The 22,244-nt window shown below is 40.8% G+C and overlaps 1 protein-coding gene across 1 annotated transcript in view; it reads left to right on the top strand.

Moving 5' to 3' along the window:
• Positions 1 to 2,501: 2,501 nt before the first annotated feature.
• Positions 2,502 to 22,244, top strand: part of PRMT8 (protein arginine methyltransferase 8) — a gene marked incomplete at its 5' end in the record, with an annotated part of 50,341 nt that continues 30,598 nt past the window's right edge. The window contains 3 exons of the mRNA XM_026079947.1: positions 2,502 to 2,552; positions 14,569 to 14,754; positions 20,768 to 20,923. Coding sequence (XP_025935732.1) covers positions 2,502 to 2,552; positions 14,569 to 14,754; positions 20,768 to 20,923 — 393 coding nt within the window. The remainder of the gene's footprint in view (positions 2,553 to 14,568; positions 14,755 to 20,767; positions 20,924 to 22,244) is intronic.

Genomic DNA, 22,244 nt, shown 5'->3' with positions numbered 1-22,244 from the left:
GAGGACTGTATGCACAAAGGCTATTAAAAATGAAACAAGTTGCCTGGCTCCCTCTGTTAAAATAGCATGGTCACAGCAAGTATGGGGAAACAGCAAATATGGGAAATTTGAAACTCTCAGAGGTACTATAACAACTCCACAGAAGAAAGTAGATGCTCAGTATAATCAAGCCTGAAATTCTCTGTGTACCAGTTACATCATAACCTCATTCATAGGGATCAATTTAGCATGCAGCTCTAAGGAGCATCAGAAAAATGACTTTTTTGTAAAAACAATCATTTGTCTTTCTAAGAAGTTTTTCGGGCACATGAAGAATTTAATAATTATGAGGAGGCACTTCTCGTTCTACTGAGCTGACAGAGCACAGTGTTCTCCATAGCTGAAAACTTCCATGCATCTGATCTGGCAATCTCATTGTTCTACAGGTCTGTATGTGAGATGATCATTTGGTCAGGAGTTCCTCTCCTCTCCCCCATTTAATTTTCCTGACAGAATCTGAACAATGCTTTGTCTTTGAGTGAACACCTATGCTGCACTAGAAGTGCTATTTTTATCAAACAAGGAAGTAGATGAAGCTAAACCACATAGGGGCACTTTTGATTCAGCATCAGTGTCCACATGGAGAGAAAGAAATGAATAAGCATTATGCTTTGAACTTTCATCTTTATTTTGTGGTAGCTTCCTGTCACAGACAAGAGGTGCTGCTGATGTCCAGCAGGACTGACTGTTTGCTCTACAGTTGGGTTACCCAGGTCTTATGATATGTTCTTTCTAGTCTCCAACCTCTAGGTTCCTATCACAAATGTAATGGCATTGCTAACACTGCATTCATTACCCATCTGATATTCCCTTCCTCATAAAGTAATACCATTCAAATGAAGATCCTATTTGCCTGAGTAAAGTCTGATGACTGGAGTAAGAGCTGTAGATCTTGGACCTTATATGTGGAGCATGCATCAGTAACAACCTAATGGTCTTGGTAGTCTCAGTGCAGGCAAGGGGTCTGAGGACTAGTCAGGGCTCTCCACTCTCCGTTCACATGGAGATTCAAACAAGACTGAGGTACCTTGGCAGAGGAAATGGTAACTGTTTCTGTTATGAAGATAAAAGTGAGGACTTTATTCTTCAGTGCTACCAATCTCCTGCCTTTCATGAACAGTAAATATCATTTCAGACTAAAAAAAAAAAAAGCAAACAAAAAGGCAGCTGATCAGATTTGAAAACACTGGGGAGAGGAACCGAAACATGCTATACACATTGGATTCAATCTTCCCTTCTACAGCCACCACCTACTTGAGTTATCTACCACACCTATAAACCAGCAAGGTGTTTAAGTCCAGCTGAAGTCAATAGGCCTTAACTATTATCTGCCCAGGACCCCTTTAAGTAATTGGCTAAATAATGCCTGAAAACTTATTTGTATTTCTTATACAGAGGCTTGAATTAACAAAGGACCTTGAAAAGGACCTGGGAGTGCTGGTGGACACCAAGTTAACCACAAGGCAGCAATGTGCCCTTGTGGCCAAGAAGGCCAATGGTATCCTGGGCTGCCTTAGGAAGAATGTTGCCAGCAGGAGGAGGGAGGTGAGCCTCCCCCTCGACTCAGCCCTGCTGAGGCCACATCTGGAGTAGCGTGTCCAGTTCTGGGCTCCCCAGTACAAGAGGGATGTGGCACTACTGGAGCGAGTCCAGCGAAGGGCTACAGAGATGATGAGGGCACTGGAGCAGCTCTCCTCTGAGGAAAGGCTGAGAGAGCGGGGCCTGTTTAGCCTGGAGAAGAAAAGGCTGAGGGGGGATCTTATCGATGTATACAAATATCTAAAGGGAGGGTATCAAGAGGGTGGGGCTGGACTCTTGAGTGGTGCCCAGCAATAGGACAAGAGGCAATGGGCACAAACTGAAACACAGACAATTCCATCTGAACTTGAGGAAATACTTCTTTACTGTGAGGGTGACAGAGCACTGGAAGAGGTTGCCCAGAGAGGTTGTGGAGTCTCCTTCTCTGGAGATATTTAAAACCTGCCTGGATGTGATCCTGTGCAACGTGCTCTAGGTGACCCTGCTTGAGCAGGGGGGTTGGACTTAGATGTACTCTAGAGGTCCCTTCCAACCTCATCCATTCTGTGATTCTGTGAATTAGGCCCGGAGTTTATTTTGTAAAATGGTTATACTAATTAATTGATATTGCCTATCATTTTATTCTAAACCAGCTGTAAGCTGTTTCCTTATTTTAAGTGAGACCTGTCTTTTTAAGAGGTTGATTAGTTAAGCATTCTATTTGTAGTGAAGGAAAGGCTTCCCTTAAATTTGACTTGCCTTTCTGGTAATCTATGAAAATAATTTGTACAGCTAGACTACTCTAGTTATTTTTATTGATAATTAGCCTCTGAAACTAGCAGGAGTCTATTTTTTTTATGCTAATTTCAGTTTACTCCCTGATAAATGGTCTAAAAATAACTGTTTTTTATAGTTTTTTACAGATTTCTGGTTCTTATTCGTAGGTCACAAAACATGATGATGATGATGATGGTGTGGGGAAGAGGCTGCTAGTGGTACAGCTACTTCTCCACCACAAGAGATAGATTATGAGCAGTGATAATAGGGTGCTTGCACCTATCCTCTTTTCTCCACGAATCTTGCACCTATCCTCTTTTCTCAGCCGAAATTCCTGCACTTGTCAGGGTGATGTAAAGCGACTTAAAGATTCCTGTTTCCTTTCTACTTTGTGTCTGTCTTGAGAAGTTTCTCAGAATGGGGTATAACATTTGCTATGCATTTATGCATCATGTAGCACACTGGACCCATGATTCTGTTCAGCAAGGCAGGCACTAATGCAGCAGCAACAATAATAGAAACTAATAAGAAAGTCATAATGCAGGATCTATACAAATGTTCACACATCTCTGGTTTCATAGATTTGTAACTGTTTATCCGATGAACTGCAACAAACTCTTCCTCTCCACAGAGTACAATTTTGGTATTTTCAGTAGAGGATCCTATAGCCTCTGCTTGCCCTTTCGACAACCATCTGAGCCTTGTGAAGCAAGGAGTTTAAAAGTAATCTGGTATATGAATGTCTGTCTTCACTTGGAGTTTAATAAAAAACACCAGTCCCATTAACATTTCTACTCACTGCTTCCAGATTAACAGCAGCATTTCCTCCCTGGCTCATGACAAAGTGAAAATGACCTTGTCCTTAAGAAAACTTTTCTCACAGAAAGACCTGAATTTCCTAGTTATCCTTGAAGTACAACTAACTACCACCTGTTATCAGGGCCCTAGTGTTCTGACTATAGATCTCTATGCACCATTCATGGCTTCATAGCTTAAGATGATAAATAGTCTGTAGTTCAGAATTTATGTGGAGTTACATCAGCTTCCCAGGATGACCCTCCACAAACCATGGAGGCTTATTTTAAAGGGCCTAGTGCACTGGATGTTGATCTCTTCAGAGAAGTGAAACGGCAGGCTTTTTATTCTCCAGTGCAGTCTATCTACGCTGTGAGTTACACTGTAGAAGGGAAGTATTAAGTGTACATTGATGAGTTCCCTTTGATGCACACAGAAGGGAAGGGGCCAACAAAAGCAGAACGATGAGAAGCTTAGATCCTCCTCTCAGCTAGTCCAAATAGGTTTGTACAATGTAGGATTAAAGGCAGACTTAGAAAACTGCTTGATTTTTTACTGATTGATTATTTACCCACACTCCAGGAGGAAAAGGTACTGAATTATTACTTGCTGGATAATAAATCAGGCTTTGAGGTACTCTTGGGAAAAATAGCATTGAACAATTTCTTCCTCCTATTTGATTGCAAAGTGCCAAATCTAGCCAAGCAGCAGGGAACATCACTAGGAACCTTAAGCTATCAGGATTCTCATGCACATCAGAGGATGGGAAATACTGTCCTCGGGCCAGCTACTACCTCATATTGCCCAGGTGCTCTAGAATTAGTGCTGAATGGGCAGAACTTGAAGACTCCACTCAGCCACACATAAATCCAAGGGTTTCCATCCTATCTTAGGGCTCAAAAAAACAAGGCAAGGCTTGTGCTTGTTGACTACCTGCAGCAATTGCACCGGCCATTGCAGAAAAAGTGCAGTGACACCAGTTAGACAGCTGAGGCTTCATGATCTGAGGGGAAGGGAAAGACTGACACTTGCAGTTTAAGACAGTACAGTGTCAGCAGTATTACACCTCCACAACCTTCTTGCTCAGCCATACCAAATCTGATTATGGGAGTTTGAAGTGGCAGTGTGAGTTTGGTCCCTGAACAGCATGGCATACCTGAGTGTTATTTTGTTGTTGGTGTAGAAATGCTTGCCCTTGAAAGATCCACACGAATCAGGCCAGATGGGACATCAAAATGTCTGTATCTGTGCAAGTAATATACATTTTATATTAGCAACTGTCTATACTAGATTTAGAGGTGACTTTGCAATGAATGCCCAGGAATGCAATTGGTATGGTTTGTTTTTAGATTCCCTGGGACTCTGACCAACATTTTAAAATCAGCTGGAACAGCTGATGCATTTTAACAGTGTAGAGATATTTCTTTATCTTGTGCAATTCCCTGAATGCAAATCAGAAATAAAATGATGCTTAACTTGGAGAGCTCTATTTCCCAGAATCTATAGCCTAATTCAAAAGGAAAATTGTGCTATCATCTTTTCCCCTTTCCTGATTTTCAACAGATAGGCAATAGACATACCTCAAACCTTCGCCTGAACTCGGACAACAGCTGGACTCTGATAGCCCTTTCAGAACATCAAGCTGTTTCCCCTTCTTGTATCTGTAGGTCTTGATTGCTTTTGTTCTAGTAAGCTTTGGATGTATTGCTGCAAAAGTCTGGTATTTCTGGTTGTGTCAAGACTTCTAAGAACCTCAGGAGGAAATCATGTTCCAGGAAAACATACAACATGATTCATACCTACTTCTTTTTTTCTGGATAATTGAATGGAAGAGAAGGAAAACTATTCATGGTGATCAATCAGTCAGTTTAAGTGCTCCCTAAACTTTAACAGCTATTTTAAGTACTAAGTGTGCCTCAAATTTTGATAGCAGTAAAATCAAGTATGTAACACATGGCTGGTAACATCATTCTTGGTAACATCATTCTTTGCTCTCACAATTGACCTCCTTTTTTAATTTTAAATTCCCATGACCATTTCAGAAGTTCACCTGGTCAATTCTGATAGGTTGAGGACTGCTCATTAAGGTACATTTCTGTACTTCCTTGCTGTCCTGTCTCATCTCCTCCCACATGAATGAAGAATGATGAAATTAAATCAAATTCTCACCTTCTTTTGCCAGAAAGACCAATGTTGTCATCTTAAATCTGTATGAGACCAGAAGCTGCAAGCTGTCAGAGCCTCTGGCCTTGTGAAAAATTTATGCTGCCAATTTATGCTGTTCTATGATCCACACAGCAGAGTCAGCTGTTCAGTCCAGTTTCTGAAACAGAAGAAAGGATGTTGTAACCTGCAACAACCAGAAAGCCCATGCTTCTTAGCAAGACACAAAATTCAGAAGAGCTCTATAAGAAATCTTTCTGTTCCTAACTGTCCTGATACATGGTACTGAGCCAGAAAAAGGCTGAGAGTTCTGGAATGTCTCTCCTACACACAGCAGCACTGATTATCTAGCCTGTATTTTCAGTCTGCTGGGTTTACTTATAGGTGTAAAGCTAGTGTCAAAATACCAGAGCGTGCACGAGTGGAAACAAAACGTCAGAACATTCAGCCATAGAACCTCACAGCTGGTCTCCTTTATGACTTTTAAAATTCACCTCTATTTCAGTCTCTACAATTCAGATTCTTGAGCCATGTGAATGAGACCATTACACTGTAACAAATACATATGCTGTATATTTGGAGGGAAACAGCATGGCTGTTGGTGAAGATTCATTTCCAGATTATTTGTTCCAGTAACTCAGCTTCTACTGCTTGAAATGAAGACTGGATTTGCCAATCTCTCAACTATACTTCACTTTTAATGCTATTCACCAGAAGGTAAAGGTTCTAAATCCTGATTCCCCACTGAGATGAAGCATGCAAAACTCCCTTTTACTCCAGTAAAAATGGTTTTGAGACCTTAGCCATCATGTGTCAAACTCTTCACCGCACAATTTAGCTCATCCCACATGATGCTCAAGGGGCTTTCAACAAACAGATCGGCAACAGAGTCTAATGAATTCATATTTTTGCTGAAGAAAACAGTTTATGTTGTCGAGAGGAAAGGCACTGGGGCAAGAACTGGGTGAACATAAAAGAGTATCATTCCTGGGAATTTGCTAAAAAAAATCAGCTCAGCAATTTCATTTGCTCATACTTGTCCTCATGGACATTGGGCTGAGCAAACTTTTACTTGTCAAAATGTACACTGAACACAAAATCGAGACAGATAACTTTGTGCAATTATTTATACTGGAAATGCTCACAGGACAGTCAGTTATCTTTGACATCCTTTGTAGAAATTGCCAGACCAGATTGGACAAGTACTGCTTCTATGCCAGTACTCTGTAACATTAAACAAAATTATTATAACAGACGTTTCAGACAAAAATGAAAAGGAGTTCAGAATGGAGAGAGAAACAGTAATCTGTGCAACAAGTCTTTGTGCTCACAGTCAGTTAACACCTGTGATGTGCCACCAAGCTTCTAATATTCTTTTTTGAATTCCTTGTAGGGTTCTTTTATTCATATGTATACATCTAACACTTGCCTAAATATACTAAGCTCCACATCAAAATTATCTTGCTTTTCCAGATATTAATTATGCACTTTATGAGACAGTATTTATCTTTAATTGTTTTGCATCTTTAATTTTATTAAACTGTTTTTATGAAACTAGTGAATAAGATCTAACTAAGGAAGAGAGGTGTAGTCTTATCCTTTTGGTCTAATCGTTTCCCTTAAGCTCTTCTGTTCATAAATGCCATCCTAACACTGAGGAGAAAGTGTATCATATGATTTCATGAAGAGTCAGTAGCCACTTGTGAACTCAAACAATTTGCATAGCAACTGGCTGTAGAAAGGAGCTCATAGCAACACACGCAACCCCCCCCCCCCACACAGATGCATGACAGATCCCCAACTCTACATGATATTGTATAGGTGAAAGCACAGGTATTTTTCCAGCTGTTCCTTGTAACAGGGATCTTGTGAACCAAGAAGGTGTAACAGTAAGTCTAAGACAGTAACAGACATTAGGTTTGTCAAATGCCAAAGATAATCCCAATGCGACCCTGTCCTAAGAAAAAGACCTCTCAACATTATTCAAATGATGCTTTGCTATCCTTTATTGAGATAGTTTGCAAAGACTAAATTTCTGTTAATAGTAATACATTTCTCTTATCATTTCTTCTGCTCTGTGCTCAAACAGGGACTGTCATAAGGTATTGCTATTCATGCCCTACATTGGACCTTCTGCTCTACACCCATTGCACATTCTCTGTTTTTATAAAAAGAAACACAACTTGAATTAAACCTCAGCCTTCATACAATTTGCAACCTGAACCTGTCTTTGGCTGCTCTATCCCAAGTTGCACTGGGCAAGAGGACAGGTTGGATGTGTAGTATTTTTAACTGCACCAGCACATAGCATGATCTAAGGCTGCTCAGGTATTTATAAATGCTACAGATATTTAACATCACTCCCATCCTTGCTTCCTGTCATCTCATTTCCTGTCACTTCAGACCAGTTCTGTTACATATAGCTTCAGAGTCTCTCCATTCCCAATTCATTCATTCCAGAGCGTCATGTCCTCCTGTTCTCCTGATAGTTTGTACTCTTGAATTTCCTGAGAAAAGGTTCTTTATGTGTTCGTATTGAATGTGTAAATTTATAAATCTGGGACATAACATATCCCCTAGTCTCCACAAGGCTCAGGTTTACAAGTTTATCTTGCTAATGCTATCTGTATCTCCTGCATAGTCCATATCTTACCGTCATAAAATAATACAGGTGGAAGGGCATCTGGAGGTCATGTAGTCCAGCATCCTGCTCAGAACAAAGATAATTTCAAAGCTTGCTCAGGAACTTCTGCAGCTGAGTTTTGCAGTCTCCAAGGATGAAGATCAAACAGCATCTCTAGACATTTGTGGTAATGCTTAACCACTCTCAGGGGGAAGAAATATTCCCTTATACCCAATTGGAATTTCCCTTGCACACAGCATAGGTGCTGTCAGTGGGCACCTATGAGAAGAGTCTGGCTCCATCTTCTCTGTAAGTCCCTATTAGATAGTCCCCATTAGGAATCTTGACAGTATGTAATATCCCTGGGTCAGATTCACAAAGGTATCAAAGTTCCTACCTTGTGTTTGTATTTTGATACTTAAACATTTTAACTTTTAGTAAGTAATGGATTTGCAGACTTTTGTGGTCTTTGCATTCTTTCTCACCAGCCAGTGTTATTTCTGCTGAAGCCCAAATATGCTAGCATGCCTTTATCGTACTGAAGACCTGACTGCATCTTTTATTTTGTCCTGTTTGGGATTTGACTGCTTACTGTATAAATAAGTTCCTTGTATGTCTGCTCAGTCACAGTTTTTCTAGACTGAGGCTTTATTCTAAAGCAAACAAGGGAGCCTTGGATTTCAGAATATGTGTCAGGGTTTTCACAATATTCTTATCATCACAATTAGCGTAAGGATAACATGAAGCAACTGCAGTGCTCTCTGAACTATACTTGTCTGTAAAGGACAGTGAATTAACTGCTGAAAATAAGTGGACAGGTTTGTCTATGATAGGTTCATCTGACATTGTGCATTTCAGACACTCCATCTGGAAAGTTCAGAAGAATGTGTGGCTTTGAAATGACTGAAAAAGTAGTAGCTTCTAAACAAGCAGTTTTAAGAATAAGTTCTCTATCCCATTTCACAGAGTGTATTTGACTCCTGAGAAACTCTTAACATTTATACATAGTGGACAGATTTGCAGTTGCACTAAACTCATAGTCACTTGCAATTGTAAATAAACTGACTGAGCCTAATTTTCATGAAGCAGAAAGCAGATTTATGGCTGCTGAGGAACTGGCTATTTCATGGTGATTTTGAAAAATATCACACAACACAAAGCTTCCACTAGGAAAAAGAAAATCCACCAGGAAAGGCAGATTCTCTTTACTGATCTTTCAAGGCTCTAATTCTTGAAATATTTACCTAATGTATAAGTATGTAAAGTCTTCATTGCCAACCAGTAATATCTGTCTACATTTGAATGCTTATCTCACCTGGTCTCTCTCTCGGTACCCCTTTGTCTTTCTCCACACACTCCTTGGAGACTTCACATCCTTGACCAAAAAAAAGAGTTTTCCATGAGCAGGGAAACTAATGAAGCTTTGTTTCCTGCATGTGTGTGCACTTTATTCCCTCATCTCCCAGCTCAGTTCTGAGCTCTCCCTAGATTTCCTCCTACATCTTCATTACTGATAACACTGTATGGTTACATTACACATGTAACATACACTAGTTGGCTCAATTAGTTGCTAGCAAGTAGAATAACAAGTGGAATCTGTGTGCTTTGCTTTCAGTGGATCATTAAATTGGGCCTCCTTCTACCTAATTTCTGCTTTTCAAGAAATGTGTAGGAATACAAATGTGCTTGAAATTTCCACTGTTCCCTCACATTAGGCTGGGCTGGACAAGTTCAAAAGCTATCAACCGGAGACCCAGACAAGACACTGTGACAACTTAATTTTCTCAGAAAATAGATTAAAATTTTCCTTGCTTAGATAATGGGCCAGATTCCATGCTTAACCCAAAGATCACTCAAGATACACTCCCACAAACCTAGGGCAAGACTTATTCCAAGAGTATATGAGTCAAAGGAACTATGGGATGTTTTAACTTGTGCCACTGGGTAATGTCTTCCAAGAAGCTGTTGTAAAGGTAAGCCTCACGTTTGGCAAGAGGGTACCAAATGCCTCTCCTATCTGGCTATGCTCTTACTCCTGCAGCAGGAAGAGGCTGTATCATTGGAGCTGCTATGGCAATTGCATATCAGATGATAATCTTTTCCATGCTAAAGGTGCATATTATTAAGTTCAGACTGATGAAAATAGTACTAGGCATACTCAATTCTAGTAGTTTGACATGGAAAATTATCTGGCCCAAGCAAGAATTGTTTTTAACATTCAGATGCTATAAAGCCATTTGTTTTTTTTAAAAAATGAATGCTGAAGTTGATTCAGATTAAACTATAACACCATCTGCAATCTGAGTTTCTTAATGAAAGGGTAGGAGTTTCCAGGCAGAAGTTGTTACTAACCTCTTCAATGCCCTTGAAAATATCATAAATATCTAAGAATTTGAAAAGGAGAAATCACTGCAGCTTGAACAAAAGTTTTATGAGGATTTAATTTTAATCTTCAGTCCTGTGTCTCCATTGTAATGTCAAGAAACTGACACTGAAATGTAAGTTTATGTTTACTCTGCATACTTCAGTTTTTGTCACAAACCTCTTAAAAAAGGTTCCAAACCTGTCTTGCCTCTCTACAGGCAGATGGATATACCTCAAATTTTCAAAATAGCCTGTGATTTTTGAATACCCTGTTTTCTTTTGCATTATGGGAACTGTATATCCAGCTAGCCTCCTAAACCTGTATTGACTTAAGTACCTAAAATCAATAGGTCCAGTTTTCAAGAAAGAAGAAAGAATTTCAACCATTTCCATTGCAGATGGGCACCTCCACATATCTGAAAATCAGATCACTGTTTTAAATGACTATCTATGTTTTATAAACTTATGTTGAGATGTTCAGATCTGAGATTGTGAGAAGTGAATGAGGGTTACAAATCTTGCCTTTTGCAGGAACTCAAAGGTTTTTAAAAAGTGGTCCTATTACTAATATCTCACCCATCTGTAATCTACCCTCCTTGCCCCCAAAGAAAGAGGAAATAAATTTCATTTAATTTTTAAAAAGAGGAAAATATTTGCATAATTTCCTTCTAACTTAAGTGTTGAAATGGCACACAACACCAGGATCTAAATCCCATAGTAGTGGTGGAAAAAGATTGTTTCTCAGATCCTCCAACTCTATTTGCGGTAGGAAAGGGGGATGGAAAACTGGAGGGATGCTTATTTAGCACACAGATGAATAGTTTCTGAGGCAGCTGCTTGCATTCTTTCAAACTTCAGCATCAGCAATGGTCAGTGTTCTGGAGTCGTGTGCAGCTGACTGGAATCCATATTTGTAATAAGCTTGATTAATTTAGATAGAATTGGTTAGATCCTCTTGACTGATGTGAATTTTACTGCCAGTCCAGGTACCTTCCCTTTGTGGGAGTTATTCAAAAGATTAATCATTTCTGACAGGCAGGATATATATATGTACTAAACTAGTAAATCATATCAGGGATACTTTTCAACTCTGGAAGGGATTCAGGAAGCTGTCTTTCCTTAATGGCTTTTCTCTGGAGGCACGTTTTCTCCTCAAGCAGCTAAACCATGTTCCTAAAAGCTTAGTCATTTCTAGCTCAGCAAGCACAGAGGTGTAGACCTGAGGACTTTACTGTTTCTGATAAAACAGCTTTCATCATATTTCTTTATTTTGTAATAGTCCACTATGCTTATGTGTTTTCCCATGATGTTTGCTGTCATAGGCCACGAGTTACTCTCAACTGAAATTGTTCACAGTGTCTGTAGCAAACCTTGGAATGGCAGAGCAATTTCCTGAGCCCCACTCACAAAACTACATTTGTGATTGTGACCTTGTCTTACATTTTCAGAATTAAAGTGCTACACACAGAAATTATTAGTGTCTATTGCAGGTGCTGCAAAAATTGCATCATTTGAATTTGAAATGCGTGTGCTGTACTCTTAATGCCTAAAGCAGGACTGAAGCAGCTGATTTAAAGTCTCAATGACATAGTGTGCTGCTGGCTGAGAACGTCATCACTTTCCACCCAGTTTTCTGGGTTTCCCAGTTTTATGCCCTCCTCTGAACAAGGATATGATACCCATAGCATCAGTGACAGATGGACAGTGCATGAGTTAAAGGTGTTCCAGCCTAACATTTTCACACAACCACCATCAACGCATTTTACTACAGAATTCTGGGCTGCAAAAGACAAGTGGGAAGCAGACCTGATAGTCTTCTGCTTTTTCCACTACATGGAATATCTACCCTCTGGCAGAGAGGTAGATGGACTGTTGAGAGCAGTAAGTCTCCAGGCACTGCAGATAAACCTGAAAATTACTGTGAGTTGAAGTTCTAGTACTGCCTCAGTGGTATAATCAAAGTTATCTTGCCACTCCTTAGCCGTAGCAGAATCAGCAAAAAACTTGCTGGAACCTCTAAAGGAAAAGTATGGCTGTCTTGCAGACCATGAGATAACAATGTTAGTTCCTTTACAGCAGAAAAAATCAATTAGACAGGCTTCCTTAGCCTGAACTGATGAATTAAATTCATTTTATATCTTTAGTCAGAATAAATCCAGTTCTCACAACCCTATCTAGGCAAACTCCATTCAGCTGGGAACAGAACTGATACTGCCTGAGAACCAGTCAGATTATCCACCTTCAATTCTAGTTCCTTTTCTTGTGGAAAATGCTTTCTATTGGACAGAAAATCACATATGAGTTTGCAGCTTGACAGCCATAGAGATGCTAATAGTTCTTTGGCTTCATTTACAAAAACTGACAGATTCTCTCCAGTAACATAGATAGCTTTTGTGCAATTGCCTACGTTGTCTTATATTCTGTCTGGAAACCTTATTACCTAAGAGAGGAACAGAATAGAGAATTCAGTGAATGTTATATTTGTATTTTTTGCTTGTAAAGTGATATGGAAACTGAAGGACATGATTCAGGAGAAAAGCGTAAGACCTTACAGAGTTCGTATTAAATTAAAACACTATTCTGAACATCCACAGTTTAAATCAGCAGACAGATACGGAAAGGACTGGAAGGCAAGATAAGCAGAAAAAAATGAGTATATACACCAAGTAGAGAAAGAAGTTAGTTAGGGTATAACCTCAAGTATACAATTAAAGTATCAGGATGAAATTTGGAAGAGAAGAGCATCACAAGCAACACCTTAACAGAATGAGCTGTGTCTGGCAATGAAATAATCTCCTAAGAGAAATGACTGTGCCTAGACATTTTAAAACCAGGCAGAACAAAAATACAAATACCAATTGGGATTAAGCATGCTGGCTGGGAGGTGAACTGGGTGAGATGACAAAGTCAAAAAAAAAGAAATAGAAAAGACCTATAATTAAACCACTTCTATAGATCTTTTGGGATGAAACGTGTTACAGGAATGTAAATCACTAGTATTCATGGACCAAGGAAATCATCAAAAGATGACACATTTAAATCATCAAATGAGCAAGGGAAGAAAAGGTCAAAGTGATTTTTTGTATCAAAGTAACTAGGCTAATTGATGCTATTCAGAAAGTGTACAAGGGATTGTTTTCTCACAGTATCAAACCACAGAAGATAGCGTAAACCTTGTAAAACTATCTAGGAGAGACTGAGGCAAATCTGGTTCCCACTGGGAAACTATTGAATTTGGAGCCAGAGAAAAGTAGAAAAGGTGTGACATAGTTTAAGCAGAGTCAGCTTTCTCAACACAAGAAGTTGTTGACCCATAGTTTGCAGGTGACTTCATGCCCATGTGAAGCTGTGCTGTCTCACTCAGTCTTTCTCAGCTTTCAGCACTTTGCTTCATGCTAAGAATAAAAGATGGAGATACTCTATGGGCCCTGCCATGTTCTGTGTCTCTTTCCAGCTAAATGTTTGTGAAACATTCTGTCTTCTGCCTTATAGACGATAGGTGTCAAATCCAAGTCAAGGAGGTGTTGTGTGTATTCTGGTTCTATTGAAGTTTTGTTGCTGGAGGCATAATACCAAGGAAATATGAAGTGTGGTGGGGCAGAAGGGTATTGGTAACACAGGAATCCTACATCTCCAACAATAGGAAACTGAAGTAAGGGATAATATATCCCATGCAGCTCCTCACAGTACTTTCTGTGCATGCTGAGGGACTATTGGATAGTGTGAGGGGCTTTGTGAGCATTCTCAGACCTACATCACTGATAACTCAGATGCATAACCTGACTATTAAGAATCTACTGAGAGTCCTGTCTTTCTTGTCAGCAACACTATATTCAAAATCCTTTGATTATCAGCTCTTCTTTTTAGGGGAACCATTTATTACAAGTTGTGTCTCATAAAGCTGTGGCAGTTTGACAGAAAAGGCCACTACTGGAAAAAACTCAGCTTTTAATTGCTTTGTGTCAACAGTTAGGTTAGTCAGTGTGTGGTTAGAATCACCCACTTCAGCCAATACCAATATTTTGCAATTATTTTGCACTGCCATAAATAGCTGCAGAAGGGCGTTAAGCAAAAAGCCATTAAGGAAATTTTCCAAAACAAGGTAAATAAGTTAAAGAGCCAGGAATAGAAGGCAGTCATTTCCCTAAATTCCACTTATGATAACCGAGGTGTCCTCTGAGTTACCATCTCACAGCTAGTTACAATAATATGCCAGAGCCAAGGGCTAGGTATAGATAGAAATGTTCTGTTTTAATGATGCCTCTTAACAATATTACATGTTCTCCTAGGCTTGCCCTGTCCCATCCCAGCCTCCTCAGCCTATTGTTGTTCCAAAGCCAGTTCAATCTGTCATACATGTCCCATTGCAACCAAGCTGCCCGGGCCGAGGCAAGATGGCAAAACTTCTCAATCCAGAAGAGATGACATCCAGGGATTATTATTTTGATTCCTATGCTCACTTTGGAATTCATGAGGTAATACTTATTTATTTACTTATTTTTATCTCATTAATCATTGCAGAAGAGAAAAAAGCTTTCTGTGATTTGTTAGTTATTTATCCCCCTCCCACTAGCTAACAGTTGTATTCTGTCTTTCCCCAGTACATTGGTCAATCTGGTTAAGTGCTAAAGATATCACCTACTTCTCTAGAGCACCCATACTCAATACTTAAATCCTCATATATATATTAGTTCTCCACAGAGCTTACCTTAGTTATCTGCACAGTGGTAATTTTCATTTGAGTACATGCAACTTAGCACATTGATGAGGCTGCAAACTAACCCAACCTCACATGCAAACTACCTTATTGTTAAGTTAGGTCCTTTGCTCTCTTGCACATTTGAGCACAGATGCCAGCAGAACAGCTGCTTAACTGACATGGGGAAGCCAAGTAGTCTTTTGGCTCCTGGCATGTTATTTGAATGAACAGGCTGCATTAATGGGGACATATAGGCCTATAGCCTCCAGAAAAATCACTCCTGGAAAGAATTCACAATATACAGTAGACCGTATTCTATCATCAAAAAGTTGATATCAGACCACCTCTAAAGAGGACACCGATATTGTATACTTACATGACCCAAGAGGATGAGGCTGCAAAAACCCAGGCTGCAAAAAGGTAAGCAATGTGAAATCAGTGGTTCTTTCACACAACACATCTATTTCTTTACTCTAATTATTGTATGTGGGGCTTGCACATGAACAGGAAGTTTCTATCCGCCATTTGCATCTTGCTAGTCTAGCTTTCAGAGTTTCAAACCAAGAACGGAAGAAGACAGATGAACAGCTGAGTGGGGGAAGGAGACCACAGACAGATACTGAAAACACTTTTCAATCTGGGATAAGGACAGTGGAATTGGTCATTGTATGAAAGCTATATTAGAATTACAGAAAATTGCACAGCAGTGGCAATATATGAATTAGACAGGATCTTGTGTAACTCTCGGATCCTAAGGTAAGTTTGTAGTGCTGCTGAAAAGTACCATGTTTGATCGAGAGTCACTGGCTCTCCCTGACCTAAACATCTCCACTATCTTTTAACATCCAAAGTCACACTGCTTCAGATTCACTGTCTCCCCCCCCGCTTCTAACAGCTGGAATAAATGGCAAAAATGTGGGAGACATGCCTTTAGTTAGACAGCATCTGGGAACAATCGTCTTCTCCATCTGCAGAAAATCATGAGAACATTTTGCAAACACAGGTACCCAAAGTTAAGCAGCTAATTCCATACCTAGGCACTGAAGATATCAAATGCAATCTAAAGAATAAGTATCTAAATTCTTATTCTAGTACCTGAGTGTTAGACATTCAAATTCATGTAGCAGCTTTGGATGTGTCAGATCTAACCAGCGCTATTTGCAGCAGTTCACACAGAAGCGTGCATAGAAGGGGACAAGAACCTCTGCTGAGAGCAGTGTTAATGTGCTCAGTAATGGTGGTGATGGACCACAGGGCATGTTCCCCAGTGCCAGCTGTAGCAACTACCCTGGCACACCAGAGGGTTTGACTCAGATCCAGATCCCAATGGAATGATACAGCTCTGTAAGTCTCAGGATGCAGGGAATGCTTGGGGCCTCTCACTGAGGCTGGAGCAAAGGGACATAGTCTCCTTGCCTTTAGGAGGTGTGCGCTGCTGGCAAGTGCACTACTGTCACCAAGTAAAGGTACTGCAGGAGTAGGTCAGCAGACTTTGCATCATCAGAGGTGACAAGAAAGAGACTGAACGGATCTTCTCCAAGACCCTGCAGGTACAAGAATCTGAACCCCTAACTGTATTGAAGGAGATGTAACCAGAGTCTGTGCTTATTGAGTTGGGAAATGGAGACTCCTATTACAGCGAAGGCTGGAAGCTTGTGACTTCTGGCAACAGGAGGAAGACTCCTGCTCCACCTTCAGCTATGGAATAGGTTCAGTGCACTCATAGCAGATGAGGGGTTGGAAGTGCTGGCCAATGAAGCAGCAGAGTTGGTTGGGCCTAAGCCATGCAGGAGCACCAGAAGGAAGTGGGAAGTGATGGTAGTGGGAGAATACCTCCTGTGGGGCACAGAGGCCCCCATATGTTTACCTGTCATGCTGTCTAGGGAGGTTTGCTGCTTGCCAGGAACTTGGATCTGGGACACTGTGGAGAGACTGCTGACACTTGTCCAGCCCTCAGATTATTATCCCCTGCTGCTCTTCCACATGGGCATGAACAATACTGCCAAGGGGGAGACCTGAAGCATATCAAGCATGACTACAAGGCTTGGGGGTCAATGGTCAAGGGTAAGGGGCTCCAAGTGGTTTTTTTCCCCAATACTAACAGGGAAAGAGAAGGTCTTGAGAAGAAGAGGAAAGTTCCTGTGGATCAATAACATGTTGTGCAGCTGGTGTCAATGACAAGGATTGATGACTGCTAGGAAGAGGTGTGATCCACCTGACCAAGCAGGGCAAAAGAATATCTGCTGGAAGGGTAACATATCAGGCCATTAGCAATTCAGGAGTTTCTGGAGTGCATTGATGACAACTTCCTGACACAGGTGAGTGAGGAGCCAGCTTGGGGAGGTGGTCTGCTGGACTCGATACTTACAAACAAGGAAGAACCAGTTGGGTATGTGAAAGTCAGGGACAGCCTTGGCTGCAGCAGCCATGAGATGGTGGAGTTCAGGATCCTGTGAGAAAGGAATAAGGCAAAAAGCAGGATCACAACCCTGGACTTTTTGAAAGCAGACTTAGGGCTGTTCAGGGATCTGCTTGGAAAATTCCCATGGGAGACTGCTGGAAAGAAGAGGGGTCCAAGAGAGCTGGTTGATTTCCAAGGATCACATCCTCTAAGTTCAAGAATGGTCTATCCTGATGTGCAGAAAATCAAGCACAGATGGCAGGAGGCATGCATGGATGAACAAGGTGCTCCTAATGACACTTAAACAAAAAAAAGGTGCATACAAGAGGTGGGAGCAGGAACAGATGACTCAGGAGTAATTTGAAGACATTGTCGACATGTGCAGGGATAGAGTTAGGAAAGTTAAAATGCACCTGGGGCTGAATTTGGAGGGGTGTGTGTGAAGGGCTTCTATAGGTACATCAGCAGTATAAGGAAGACTAGGGAAAATTAGGGCCCACTTTTGAATGGGACAGGGGATCTGGTGGCAAAAGACATGGAAAATTATTTCTTCACTTCAGTCTTTACTGGTAAGATTTGCCTTCAGGAATCCCAGGTACCTAAGAGCAGTGGCAAAGTCTGGAGTGAGGAAGACCTTCCCTCAGTAGAGAAGGATCAAGTTATGGAACATTTAAACAAACTAGAAATACACAAGTCCATGGGACCTGATGGGATGCATCTATGAGTGCTGAAGGAACTAGCTGATGCCACCTCAAGACCAGTGTTGATTATCTTTGAAAGGTCATGGTGACTGGGGGAGATTCCTGAGGACTAGAATAAAACAGTTATCACTCCTATCTTCAGTAAGAGCAACTACAGGCTAATCATCCTCACTTCAAATCCTGGGAAGATGGAGCAAACCCTCCTGGAAACCATTTCCAAACATATTAAGGACAAGGTGATTGGTGGTAGTCATCATGGATTTGGTCATACCTGACTGACATGATAGCTTTCTATGGTGAAATGACTGACTCCATGGATGAGGGGCGAGCAGTGGATGCTGTCTATCTTGACTTTAGGAAGGCTTTCAACTCTGTCTCCCACAACATCCTCATAAGTAAGCTGGTGAAATACGGCCTGGGTAAATGGATAGTGAAGTGGCCTGAAAACTGGCTGAACTGCTGGGCTCAGAGGGTTGTGATCAGTGGCACAAAGTCCTGCTGGAGGCCAGTCACTAGGGGTGTCTCCCAGGGGTCAATACTGGGCCAATACTGTTTAACTTCTTCATTAATGACCTGGATGATGAGACAGAGGTCATGGTCAGCAAGTATGTAGATGATACAAAACTGGGAGGATTGAATGATACACAAGATGGTTATGCTGCCATTCAGAGGGACCTCAACAGGCAGGAGAAATGGGCTGATAGGAATATCATAAAGATCAACAAGGGGGAAAAAAAGTCCTGCACCTAGGGAAGTATAACCTTATGTACCAGTACATGCTGGGGACCTACTGTCTAGAAATCAGTTTTGCATAAAAGGTCATAGGGGTCCTGGAGGACAGCAATTTGAACATGAGTCAGCAATACACCCTTGCAGCAAAAAAAGGCCAACAGCATCCTGGTCTGCATTAGGAAGAGTATTGCCAGCAGGTTGAGGGAAGTGATTCAGCACTGATGAGACCACACCTGGAGTGCTTTGTCCAGTTCTGGGCTGCCAGCACAAGAGACACTGAAGCAGGTCCGGTGAAGGCCTAAGAAGGTGATTAAGGTATTGGAGCACCTCTCATATGAGGTGATTCTTGGAGGACTGGGACTGTTTAGCCTGAGAAGAGACAGCTCAGGGAGGATCTTACCAGTGTGTATAAATTCCTGATGAGTGAAGAAGTAAAGAAGATGGAGCCAGACTCTTCTCAGTGGTATCCGTGAAAGAACAAGAGGCAATGGGCACAAACTGGAATACCAGAAATATACCAGAAATTCCTTTTAAACATTAACAACCCCCCCCCCTTTTTTTACTGTGAAATTTGTCAAACATGGATTGTAGAGTCTCCATCCTTGGATATTCAAAACCTGCCTGGATAAGTTCCTGAGCAACTCGCACTAGTTTAACCTGCTTTGAGTGGGGGCAGGGGCGTGAACTATATAATTTCCAGAGATCCCTTCTAATCTCAGCAATTCTCTGATTCAATAACAGATTATGTAATCAGGGAATATTGTAGCTTTGTAAAAGCAGGCTCTAATAGTGTGCCATTTGGCAATAGTAAGTGATGCCATGATGTTAGTAACAATCCTATGGAAACATGAGAAATGGAAATTGAACCAGAAAACATTCCCAGGGAAGCTCCTACTTAGGACAACGCATGGTTAGCCTTGGACTATTTCTCTGTCTCTTTCTTCGCCTGATACCAAACCATGCTTCATAATGATAAAATAGTCCTTTATTCGTCTACAGTTATGAGTATAGTCTCCTGCCAAAACAAATAAATGAGCAGATGATACATGTAACAATTTGGTGCACTAGTGCTTCCATCTGCTGGGCAGTGGGCTGATTCCTTTTATCCTGAACTTCAAAGAGCCGTTTGCCTGCCTGCTTAAACTATGAAGTGATGGCAGTAGTACAAGCAAAGATTCAGCTCTCTAGAGCTAACAGTTGAATTTTGAAAAAATATTACAGTGTGTACCGAATGGCCTACATTTCTCTTAAAAATGGCGCCCAGATCTTGACCTCAGCACTTTCTGTTGATAGTTTTACTGATTATTGTAATGCTTGGTGTCAATGTAAAGAAATGTGTATACACTGCTAACAGTGAAGTAAAAATCAGCACCTAACAATGACAGCTTAAAATAATGAGATAGTGATCTAGGTTACACATTAATGGCTTCTGGAAATTCATAGTATAAACAAATGAATAGGAGAGTAGCATGGAGTCCAGAAAGAGCATGCTGTTTCCAAGCTCTACTGTGGACTTACTGCATCACTTTTGGGCAAGGTTTTCAAGCCCACCTTTTTATAATGCTTAAGGGAGTGATTTTTTTCTGTTGAAAGAGGAATCTCAGAAAGCTGAGGTGCTAGGTTTTGCATGATTTAGGAGATTTCCATCCATGCTCAAAGCAGTACTGTCAGATTCTTTTTTTTGTTGTTGTTGTTATCATTTGTAACAGTGAACTAATACTTAGAGAAATAAAATCTTATGAAGGAAGTCATGCTTATTCTTAATATTTCTATTCTAAGTAGTTTGCATTTTAGAGCTGATTTGATGTGTGCACCCCAAAGTAATTGGAATAACTCTTCAGGTGGGATTTTAATAATGTTTGAATGTATAATTTTAACAGGGAAATGCATTCAGCAGCAATGTTGAATGCATATAAGAACTGAGAATGAGCACACTGCTTTTTTTTTCACCACAGGAAATGCTAAAGGATGAAGTGCGCACATTAACCTATAGAAACTCCATGTATCACAATAAGCATGTTTTTAAAGATAAAATTGTACTGGATGTTGGAAGTGGCACAGGAATCCTCTCCATGTTTGCTGCAAAGGCAGGAGCCAAGAAGGTATATGGGGTAAGAAGACTTTCCCTCATATTTTGGTTTTTGTTTGTTGTGTTTTGCCTGAGAAGGAAAAAAGCAAAATGAGTTTTGGCTTGGTGATTCACCCTGACTTCCTCGTCTTCATTTGAAAGTCTTCCTTAGATCTGGAGCCAAGCTCTTGTATGGCTCGAGTCACAGTGACTCCAGTGGAGTTCTGTTGTTTTCTATCACCTGGAGTAGAGTGTCTTTTCCAGATTAAGAACTAATTTCTCTTTTTGTGTATAATCTTTGGTGATCTGTAGACATACTTGCATTTTATTTTGACTGCAAAAAAATGTAGAAAGGACTCATACCTATTCAGAGATGTCAAAGGAACTATCTATCTTGCCTGTTTTTAATTCTTCTTAAGGTCTGAAACTTTGAGGTCCTGGAAACAAATTTCTTTAATATGCTCTGTCCATTACAATTCAGAGAACCTGAACAGAACAATGCTTTTCAGAGAGGGGAGGAAATTATTACCTTAAATACATTGAGCTGTACGAACCTTAAAGTGCAGTTCTTCACAGAGAACTTATAGAGGGATAGCATTTTATTCTAAAGATTTGCTCCTTCAGTGTATTCAGAGTTATTTGTACTGGCTCTAAAATAACAAACACAAATTCTTATTGCTTTTGACTTCTGTTTGCCCTGCAGAGCCAACACAGCTCAGACAAAGGGAATTGTGTTTGATTCCTCTGTGTACTTCATCAACAACGTTTACTAAAACTCAGTTGGCTACAGCCATACAGTTGAAGACACAGATGTCACTGAGTATCTGAACTGTGCATTTTTATTTCTGATGATGATGCATGAAATGCAAAGCCTCCAGCTTGATTCTCAGGCTCATATTTTCAAAAGCCAGTGCTAATTCTGAGTTCCTCATCTGCTTATCAGACTAGACCATGGAAGTACAGATAGCCAAAATCAGAAGCTGCTGGCAAAAGTTTAAGCATGAGACTTACCGTGCAGAACTGGCAGCTAGATGTATTTCTAGTAAACCAAGTACACAATTTATTATCTCAAAACCTTATGGAGAATTAACCTGGAGCCTTCCCTGATGCAGACCTCATGCAAAGGTGTCATGCAAAGGCAAGTGCAGGGTCCTGCACCTAGGGAGGAATAACCCCCTGCACCAGGACAGGTTGGGGGTTGACCTGCTGGAAAGCAGCTCTGCAAAGAAGGACCTGGGAGTGCTGCTGGACACCAAGTTAAGCATGAGGCAGCAATGTGCCCTTGTGGCCAAGAAGGCCAGTGGTATCCTGGGGTGCATCAGGAAGAGTGTTGCCAGCAGGTCGAGGGAGGTGATCCTGCCCCT

The sequence above is a fragment of the Apteryx rowi genome, unplaced genomic scaffold (assembly GCF_003343035.1).
Source record: "Apteryx rowi isolate R43461 unplaced genomic scaffold, aptRow1 scaffold_506, whole genome shotgun sequence".
Taxonomy (NCBI): Eukaryota; Metazoa; Chordata; class Aves; order Apterygiformes; family Apterygidae; genus Apteryx; species Apteryx rowi.
The sequence above is the reverse complement of the archived record's forward strand: the minus strand, read 5'-3'. Positions and strand labels throughout refer to the sequence as shown.